The 10,421-nt window shown below is 39.0% G+C and overlaps 2 protein-coding genes across 2 annotated transcripts; both read left to right on the top strand.

The window, feature by feature from the left end:
* Positions 1-1,854: 1,854 nt before the first annotated feature.
* Positions 1,855-5,694, top strand: LOC125589958. Its single transcript, XM_048762676.1, has 6 exons — positions 1,855-3,044; positions 3,593-3,811; positions 4,614-4,729; positions 4,821-4,984; positions 5,062-5,216; positions 5,437-5,694. The coding sequence occupies exons 1-6, from the start codon at positions 2,883-2,885 to the stop codon at positions 5,521-5,523; spliced, it is 903 nt and encodes a 300-aa protein (XP_048618633.1). The 5' UTR covers positions 1,855-2,882; the 3' UTR covers positions 5,524-5,694.
* A 3,552-nt stretch (positions 5,695-9,246) lies between these two features.
* LOC125590506 (secreted RxLR effector protein 161-like) lies at positions 9,247-9,780 on the top strand. The gene has a single exon (XM_048764092.1). The coding sequence runs from the start codon at positions 9,247-9,249 to the stop codon at positions 9,778-9,780; it is 534 nt and encodes a 177-aa protein (XP_048620049.1).
* The last annotated feature ends 641 nt before the right edge of the window (positions 9,781-10,421 follow it).

Genomic DNA, 10,421 nt, shown 5'->3' on the forward strand with positions numbered 1-10,421 from the left:
GTTCATAATTTTTTATTTACTCTTGAATTTAATTTAGAAATTTAAATTTTGCAGACTATTCGTAGGCACCAGCGTAGTGCTCACTACTCGCAGATGTTCGGTCCACCGGGTAGTCGGTTAGACCCGTCTTCACTTCCCGGTTCTTCTTCAGCTCCTGGTTCTTCGGGTCAGCAGGAGACCGTCCCCGAGACTCAATCTTCTCAGAGAGTCTCGCCTTCTTCTACGGCATCGCCATCAGTTCCTCATGTGCCTCCTCCGGTAGCTCCTCCTCCGATGCCAGCTCCTCATGTGCCTCCTCAGATGCCCGCCCATCAGGTTCATGCTGATTTGATGGTGCCAGCGAGTTGTCCTTACTCTCAGTACACTGTTGAGGACATTCTCGGTTTGCCAGGCAGAGAAGGCTTACCGATCATAGACCCCGACCGACCTGAAGGAACTCTTTGGTATGTATGTTACATTTATTTTTTAAAATTCATTTGTGACTTTAATAAATATTTAAAACTTTGAATTTGTTTTTTTTTTCCAGGTTTGGGGTTGATAACTGCCTTGCAACAGAAGTAACCGAGACGATTAAAGGTTACTTCTCCATGGCACATCCCAACTGGAAATCCACTCCGATCTACATCAGAAGGACGTGGTTCAAGATTTACGCTGTAAGTTTTTACAATTTATTCCTGATTTATATTTTTTTAAATTTTATTTTTCTAAACTAATTATTAATGTTTTTTTTTTGCAGCAAAAATTTAATTGGTCCATGGGGGTCACTGAGAAGGTGCGGAAAGAGTTTATCGACAAGGCGAAGAAACGTTTGTTGGACACGGTCTCCAACTGGAAGGGTGACTGGATCGTGAAGGGCTATGAGCGGGGCAAACCCTCAACCATCACCACGGACGTGTGGGATGGCCTCATCCGTTACTGGAGGGATCCTGATGCCATGAGAGTCGCCCAGTCTTGCTCCGCCTCCCGTAACTCGGTAGATGAGCATGGCCACAGGGCGATGCAACATAGTACGGGCCAAAAACCACACGCCCGCGTCCGTTTGGAAATGGTACGTAATTTAAATATTTAACTTTTTGATTTTTAATATATATATATATATATAATAAAAACTTTCTTAACTATTTTTAGGCCAAGGAGTTGGGACGTTTACCGACTCTTATGGAACTTTTCGATCGGACCCACAAAAACAAGGCGGGCGCATTTGTAGATGAGAGGTCTGAGAAGATCTACAATGATGTGGCAGCTCGTATTGACGAGCGTGAGACCCAGCTGGCGCAGGAGTCCGCCGACGGATTACCCGTCGTCTTATCCACAATAGAAGTGGATAGAATTTACGAGGAGGTAAATTTTATATAAATTTTTTATTAATTCCATTTTACTTTAAAATTTAAATTTTAATATATATTTTATTGTTTTTTAAGGTCGCTCCTAAGAAAAAGGGACGTGTGTTGGGGATTGGTTCCGTCAACGATGTTCCGAGAGCGACTTCCTCTTATGGCCAGAGACGGGATGATGAAGTCTCTCAGCTGCGCGACGTGTTGGAGACGACACAACATCAGCTGTCGTCGACACAAAACGAGTTGGCCTCGACAAAATCGTCGTTCACAGCTCGTATGACTGGTCTCGAGAACTTCTTGGACGTCATAGCGGCCACAAATCCGGAATGGGAGGCCATGTTCAGGACCATGAGACAACAAAACCCCATTCCAGGCGAGACATCCGTGCAAGTCAACGAGGAAGATCTCTCGAGAAGGAGCGAGGAATTCTACGACGCGGCAATGCAGCATTAGTTTTTTTTTTGTTATTGTATTTTAAAATTCAAAACTTATTTATATATTATATAATTTCATTTTAATTCGGCCAAAAAAATTTTTCCTATTCGATTTAATTTCAATTAAAATTTTATTAATAAATTAAATAAATATAATTTTTATTTATAAATTCAGTAAATAGAAAACAAAGTAATTTCGTCGCTAATTCCCGATGTATTAACGAGGAAAATTAACGACGAAATATCGAGGAACAATTATCGAGGATTTTACGTGGATTTACTTACGATTCTATTACGACGAATTATTTTCGTGTTTCTTACGTTTTTATTACGACGAATTTATTTAGAGGTTTTTGCGTGTCTTTTACGACGAATCATTTACGAGTTTCTTACGAGGAAGCACAACGACCGCGTTACGTGGAAACCCCACGTGGTCTTTACGACGAAAACTTAATTCTTCTTTACGAGGAAAATATAACCTCGCTAATTAACGAGGAAATGGCGACGAATCTTCTCTTACGACAATCATATAACGACGAAACGCCTTTCATCGCCATTTCCTCGTAAGCCTTCTTTTCCGAGGAAATAACGACGATTTTGGCCGTCGTTAAATTTGTGTTTTCTTGTAGTGCGTGCATTATGTCTAATTTATTTATTAGCAAAACAAAGTACGCTCATAAAGCTGATAAGATTCTAGGGACTAGGGGGAGACGGGGAGTTATATGAACATTAAAATCTCGTGTATCATTTCTGAATCTTTTACTCCTTATTATGTAAAAGAAAGACGTGCATAATCTGATAAAGAGGATTCCCTGAATGATATATATATATATACTATTGAGCAAAAGAAAGACGTGCATAATCTCACCTTGCCCAATAAAACATTAACAATCCTAGTAATGGACATCATGACTCCTTTTCCTCGCATAGAAATGCGTTTATAAATAAGAACAATCGCGCAAAGCTAGGTTTCTCATTCACAAAGTCAAGGATCTCCCTCACATGGATTCTTTCGACTTGCCTCACATTTCATCTTTTAAGGTTTTTGATTCATCTAAAATTTGAAAAAGAAAGCATTTGTATACTCTCTAGTATATGATAGATTGTTTGAATGCAACAGGGAGGAAGCGAATTATTTCTACGGGATGTGTTTGAGAACATATTGAAGACGTACTTAAAAAAGAACCCAACAACGAAAAGAATATGGGAACTGGTTCAGTCGGTGGACAATGAGAAGATTTGCTACGACCACTTCACTTTCATGACACTGAAGGTATTGTCCATAGAGTTTACGGTATCCATTGTTATGATAGATTAGAGTTTTCACAACAAAAAATGATAGTTTACATTGATTAAATAGCATCACGCAATAGTTTTATGTTTCTGCGATATTTTAATAAAAATTCACTTATAAATCTTTTTTTGTTCCACAAGTAACCATAGTGAAGATAATCATAAATCTGGATTCAAGCGAAGGCAACGGTAACTTAGTCAAAAAGTTTGCTTTATATGTTGGTATAACGTGGAATAGAAAAGAAAAGTAATTAGTTGAATGTTATTTAATCTAATCACCTAATAGAAGAAAATTAATTAAGAGCTGTGAATCTGACTCTATAGCTATAATCTTCTTGCCAAAACACTTGTAAATGATAATCCAAACGGAACAACGTTTACTAACAAGACTATTTAAATAGAAAAATGAAAACTTTCCTTTTGTGTTGAATATGGGGAATATATATCTTATAAAAAGCGGGAAAACTTGTTTTCAAACAAAATTCTTATAAAATGATACTCGTTAATTGTTTCTCTTTGTATGGATAGATCGAAGGTTATGGAATAGACTCCATGTCCAGTTTCTTCATGGATAATGGATATAAAATAGGAGGTGGGCTTGATTTTCCAAAGAAGAACCTGCGAGGTCTCTGGTTTTCCCCTCCCGATATTAAGATCCCTGAGGATGGCCACGGCCTAAGTAATGGACCCTTACCCCGACTTGTTATGGGTGAGATTCTTGTGGACGAATTAAGCCCTGCATCACAGGTATGAGTCACAAACACATAGTTAAGAAAGACCAAAGTATTGTTGCGTGAATTTATCAAATAGCAATATAGTTGTAAAAGTAATAAGTTAGTCAGAAATTATCTAAGGTATTACTCTGAAATAGTGTCCAAATGAAGTTTAGTTTAACTTTAAAAAAAGTTTAGTTTAACTTTTGTACTTCATTTAAATTTTATGGGAAACATGACTTTTCCATGTATATCATGTTAGTTTAAAGGTCTGATTGGAAACTTTAGTAAAGTAAATAGAGTAAACAGAAGAAAAAACAAACTGGGAGACATTAATTATTTGTTATGTTACTCTAATTTATTCTACATTTTTTAGAGTAAAAAGAAGGTGAAAAATCAGAAAGAAGTCAAAGGACCAACAAAAAGTTCTTTTCTAGCTTAGTGGAAAGGAAAACCATTTTTACCTTTTTCATCCTGACTGGATGTATTTAAGCGGGATTTAGAATTAAAAAAATTACTCCAACTTTCATTACTCTAACAATACATCCAATCATACTGTTCATGTAGCGTTTAGTTGATACCGTAACAAATCTGAACTTGTAATCATTAACCTTAACATCTATCTAATACATAAATGAAAGGTATCTATCAAAATATAATATGATATGGTAAAAAGAAGGCATAATCATTGAAAATATACCAAGTCATTTTTTTTAATATTCTCTTCATGTAACGTAATCATATTTTCATTTAATTTATTTCCAAAATACCTATCACTCGTTATTGTTTGGTATCTTTGTTGGTTCTACTTCTAAAATTATTCAGTGGTTAAACAGGAAATAATCAGGAAGTATCTGAAACCAGCAGGAGGCAAGCAAGCCCTTCTGTCAAGTATTCTTGGGTCCTTAATATGGGAGAAGCCAACTTGGAGCGAATTTAAGCACATTGCCGAGTATATATTATTCACTTTCTAAATCATATTTCTTTACTTACTAAAGACATATTGATTTAAATTAAATTAACTACTGTTGTGAACGATGAAGAGAAAACGAATTGGCTGCTTGGGCGTTTATCAACGGCTACACAATGAACCATCTTGCGTTTTCTGTTCATCGACTTAAACACCGTTTCAGTGACATCAATTGCATCATACGTTATCTAGAGGAAAATGGATTTGATCTCAACCAGGACGGAGGAGTTCTCAAAGGTTAGATTTCTAATTATATGTGTGTATAAATAAAATCTCTTCCGTCCACCAATGATTGAATTGTTGATTAATTTCAGTGAGTACTGATGGGCTACTGCTACAAGTGTCGTCACTCTCGGAGCAGCTTCCGGTAGAATTTTCAGACGGCATAATCAAATCGGTCCCTGCTTCATACATTGAGTTCACTGAACGTCTCGTTTTGCCACAGTTCAAAAATCTGCCTCATGATCAGGTAAGCTACATAAAAGATGCGATGCTAGTGCACTGGTTTGTAACAAAGTTTTCACAAATTGTTAGATTTTTAGGATTTTAATTTGTTTATTATAGATAAATAAATACAAAGGGATCTATAATGTTTTCTTCTTGGATGGAATTCATATTTTTAATTAATTATATGAGTTAGTCGGTACTCCATTATGATCAAGATCTATATCTATACTATTTGGTTGCAGATTAAAGAGATCCATAGACGTGAAGACTTTGCACTCAATAACGCCGACAACATTTTAGAAAGCTCCCGTTTTATGTCAGATGTTTAGAATCACTTTGGTTTGGTCCAATCATGTATGAAACAAAAAGAGTATTAATAAGCTTGGTTTTGTATGTTATAAGTATTATGTTCAATCTGTGTGCCTTTCTTCTCCATGAAAACGTGAGTCTCATGTTGAGTAATGATTACTCATTGTGAATATAGCTTGGGCTTCGGCAAAACAGATAGGCCAGAATCAATGTTGGTGTGACTTGGGCCAAGAACACGTAGGCCCACTCCAACTGAAACACCTAATCACATATAAACATAATGTGAGTATGTTGATTAGGTTAAGCCGTAAAAACACAAGCAGAGGGTTACAGAGCATACATCAACAAGTATTCAGATCAAGGTGAAGTGCAAGGGGAAGGAGACAACAATACAAGATCAATAGCTTAGGCCTAAGTCTAGTTGATCTAAGGGCTTTGTTGTATTCTCTTGTGAAGAGTATTTGCTACTTGTGTAACAAACTATCTAGAACACTACTTTGGTGTTTCTAGAGTCTCTTTGATCTAGTAGAGTTTGGGAGCAGAAGTTCTCCCACGAGACGTACTGCGCCGAGTGACGGAAACTCGTTAAATTGATTGTGTCATTACTTTCAGTTTAAAACCTAGATCTAAGACTAACTTGGAACCTAAGTAACCTAAGCTAAATTCTCTTACAAGTGGTATCAGAGCTTCCGAGTTATTAAGGCTACTTAGGAGAGAGAGAGACAGAGTCATATCCATTACCTGTTCAATGGTGACTTCGAAGGAACGTGCGGATATTGACAGGTTCGAGGGTGATGGTGATTTCGCCCTATGGAAGGTGAGGATGCTTGCTCATTTTGGAGTGCTTGGACTTAAATCCATTCTCACTGACGAGAAGCTTCTAAAGGAGGGATCAGATGCAAAGGATGAACCCGGGTCTGCCATGAAGGACTCAGGAAAGGGACTTGCTGGAATTGTTGACCCTGCACCTGCGATAGACCCTGCAAAATTTGAGAAATCAGAAAAAGCGAAAGACCTGATTGTGCTGAATGTTGGGAACAAGGTACTAAGAAAAATTCAACATTGTGAGACTGCTGCTGCAATGTGGAGTACACTGAACAATCTCTACACAGAGACTTCCCTACCCAACATGATTTATCTACAGCTCAGGTTCTACACTTTCAAGATGGTTGACTCAAAATCTATCGATGAGAATGTTGATGACTTCCTAAAGCTTGTAGCAGACTTAAACAATCTGCAAGTTGAAGTATCAGAGGAAGTTCAAGCTATTTTATTGCTAAGTTCTCTACCTGCTAAGTATGATCAACTCAAGGAGACTCTCAAGTATGGAAGAGACACACTGAGCCTAACTGAGGTTACTGGTGCTGCAAAGTCTAAAGAAAGAGAGTTGATCGAGAGTGGCAAGTTCACCAGGTCAGGTGGAGAAGGTCTACTTGTAGACAGAGGCAGATCAGAACAAAGATCCGGAAAGGGCAATGGAAAGACATACAAAGGTAGATCTCAGAGTCGACATGGGAGATCTAAGTCTCGTTCCAGGAACAACAAAAACACCAAGGGATGTTTTGTATGTGGAAAGGAGGGTCATTGGAAGCGTGATTGGCATTCACGCCTCGGTCATATGAGTCTTAATAACATGTCAGAACTTGTCAAAAGGGGATTTATTGTCGACAAGGATGTTAAGACACTGGATTTATGTGAGCATTGTATCATTGGGAAGTCACACAAGCAAAGCTTTCCTAAAGCTAAACATGTGACTAATGGCATTCTGGAGTATGTTCATTCTGACCTATGGGGTTTTCCTTCTACACCAGACAGTCTTGCTGGAGCTAAGTATTTTGTTACTTTTATTGATGATTTTTCAAAAAAAGTCTGGATTTATTTTCTGAAGACTAAGGATGAGGTATTTGCTAAGTTCAGGGAATGGAAGGCTGAAGTTGAAACTAAGACAGAGAAGAAAGTAAAGTGTTTGAGAACAGACAATGGTTTGGAGTTCTGTAATAAACAGTTTGATGATTACTGCAAGAAGGCTCGGATTAAGAGGCACATAACCTGCACTTACACTCCGCAGCAGAATGGAGTTTCAGAAAGAATGAATAGAACAATTATGGATAAGGTGAGATGTATGTTAGCTGAATCTGGTTTGGACCAAAGCTTCTGGGCAGAAGCTGCATCTACTGCGATTTATTTGATTAATAGATCACCTAACTCTACGCTGGAATTCAAAATGCCTGAAGAAGTGTGGTTAGGTTATAAACCGAATTTAGGACATCTCAGAACGTTTGGATGCACTGCTTATGTGCACATAACCGAGGAGAAAACGGGACCTAGAGCCATCAAGGGAGTGTTCGTAGGATACCCTATGGGCACTAAAGGTTACAGGGTTTGGATAGAGGAGGAAGGCAGATGCAGAACAAGCAGAAACGTTGTTTTCAACGAGGATGAGCTGTACAAACACACTGTTACTAAAGGAAAAGAAAGCACAGAAGTGACCAAGAAAGAAAAACGAGCTAAGAAGAAGGTGTCATTTAGTGATGATTTGATCAGAGGGCCTTCTCCTTCTATCGAATCCGAAGGCACATCTGATCAAGGTGGAGAAGAATCATCTTCTAGCTCTAACAGCTCAAGTGATGAAGAACAAGATCACGGGGTTGATAGTGAACGTGATCACGAGAGTGAGAGTGGTGACACTGAAACTCTCGACACCTATGTTCTAGCACGAGATAGAGAAAGGAGACAGAATGTGAGACCACCATCTCGATATGAGGATGGGAACTTTGTATGCGCTCAATGTGATTGATGATTTGGAAGTTGAGGAACCAAAATCCTATGCAGAAGCTATGAGGAGTCGTGAAAAGAAGCTATGGAAGCATGCTGCAGAAGAAGAAATGGAGTCTCACATAAAGAATAGAACCTGGGATCTCATTGATAGGCCTGAAAAGGCAAAGCTTGTTGGATGCAGATGGCTATTCAAGCTAAGGCTAGGAATCCCAGGTGTTGAGGATGACCGATACAAGGGCAGATTAGTTGCCAAAGGATATTCACATAGAGAAGGAGTCGACTACAATGAGATCTTCTCTCCAGTGGTAAAACATGTCTCCATCAGGCTTATGCTTAGCATTGTGGTGAATCTAGACTTAGAACTAGAGCAGATGGATGTGAAAACAGCTTTTCTACATGGAAGCTTGGAGGAAAGAATCTTAATGGAACAGCCTGAAGGCTTTATAAAACCAGGAACAGAAGACAAAGTGTGCTTGCTGAGAAAGTCTCTGTATGGTTTGAAGCAGTCTCCAAGAAGATGGAACCACCGGTTCAACAACTTCATGAAGGATCAGCTATTTGAGCGTTGCAGTAAAGATCTATGTGTCTATATGAGAGACGTTAAAACCGACAAAGCCATCTATCTGCTCATCTATGTCGACGACATGTTGATTGCTTCAGGAAACAAGAAAGTGATCAAGGATCTTAAAGAAAAGATGAGTGGAGAATTTGAGATGAAAGATATGGGAAAAGCATCCAGAATACTGGGAATGGATATCATCAGAGATAGAAAGAAAGGAACATTGATTCTGTCTCAAAGAAAGTACATTGAAAAAGTGATAAAGACGTTTGGAATGCAGGACGCCAAGGCTGTAGTCACTCCCACCTCTTCTCAGTTTAAGCTTCGGAGTCTAACATAAAAAGAATGGAAAGAAGAGGCAGCACATATTGAAAGGATTCCATATGCTAGTGCCGTAGGAAGCCTAATGTATGCAACGGTCGGATCGAGGCCCGACCTAGGATTTGCAGTAGGCTATGTTTGTCGCTTCATGAGTAAACCAGGAAGGGGCCACTGGTCAGCAGTCAAGTGGGTTCTACGATACTTACAGGGAGCAATGAACTCATCTCTAACATTCAGAAAGCAGTCTACACTAGAAGTTGAAGGCTATTCAGACTCAGACTATGCAACAGACATGGACAGGCGACGCTCAGTTACAGGCTATGCTTTCAAGTTTGCAGGCAATACAGTTTCATGGAAATCATGTCTACAATCAGTTGTTGCACTTTCAACTACAGAAGCCGAATACATGGCTATGAATGAAGCAGCTAAAGAAGCAATGTGGCTAAAAGAGATATGCGCAGAGCTAGGATTCAAACAACAAGGGATCAAACTCTACTGTGATTCTCAAAGTGCCCTAGCTCTAGCAAGAAATCCAGTCAATCACGAGAAGACTAAGCACATAGCTACCAAGTTCAATTTCATTCGAGACCTAGTGGAAGCAGGAGACATATTGTTCTAAACAAGATTCATACAAATGTTAATCCTGCAGATTTTCTAACTAAGACGGTACCTGGTCAGAAATTCCAGCTTTGCTGTGAACTTTTGAATGTCCACTGATGAGATAGGAAGACGCTACAGGTGACTCTGGTTGTCTAAACTCCACCCTCGCAGATCACAAGCAACAAACTAATGTTAGTGACTACGAATGAGGAGTCAATTGATGGCTAAAAGTATCGTGACAGAAGAGAGGAGATGTTACCTGGAGCAGAAGCAGAATCGAGAAGTGTTCTCGGTTCAGGTGGAGAAGTTCACCAAACAGCACCAAACAGTCACGGGTTTGGCATTATGGAAGTCGTTACCAACCATTTTCTCAGTACAATCAAGCCTACAACAAGCTGCACAAAGCATATGTCAGTGACTAACTCGAGTATGTTACAAGACAAAAGGATTTGTTGAGAAGTTTAGTTGAAGGGAAGCAAAGCGTGTTGAGAGCTCACCGAGCTAATGAAGATTACTCAGATCAAGCTACAGGATCATCAGGATCGTACTAGGGTTTCATATTTGAAATTGCCCTGAAACGTCAGAATGGTCAGATCAGAGTAGATCGGAAACACGCAAAGAGGGATGAAAATTTATCAGTTCATACCTCAGTTCACAGAA

Source organism: Brassica napus, chromosome C7, assembly GCF_020379485.1.
Source record: "Brassica napus cultivar Da-Ae chromosome C7, Da-Ae, whole genome shotgun sequence".
Classification (NCBI taxonomy): Eukaryota; Viridiplantae; Streptophyta; class Magnoliopsida; order Brassicales; family Brassicaceae; genus Brassica; species Brassica napus.

What these genes read in the sequence shown, in the direction of transcription:
- LOC125590506 (XM_048764092.1), top strand. Translation starts at nt 9,247, where the DNA reads ATGTATGCAACGGTCGGATCGAGGCCCGACCTAGGATTTGCAGTAGGC.
- LOC125589958 (XM_048762676.1), top strand. Translation starts at nt 2,883, where the DNA reads ATGCAACAGGGAGGAAGCGAATTATTTCTACGGGATGTGTTTGAGAAC. An exon ending in AATTAAGCCCTGCATCACAG is followed by an intron (nt 3,812 to 4,613) that starts GTATGAGTCACA and finishes GTGGTTAAACAG; the next exon opens with GAAATAATCAGGAAGTATCT. An exon ending in AAAATCTGCCTCATGATCAG is followed by an intron (nt 5,217 to 5,436) that starts GTAAGCTACATA and finishes ATTTGGTTGCAG; the next exon opens with ATTAAAGAGATCCATAGACG.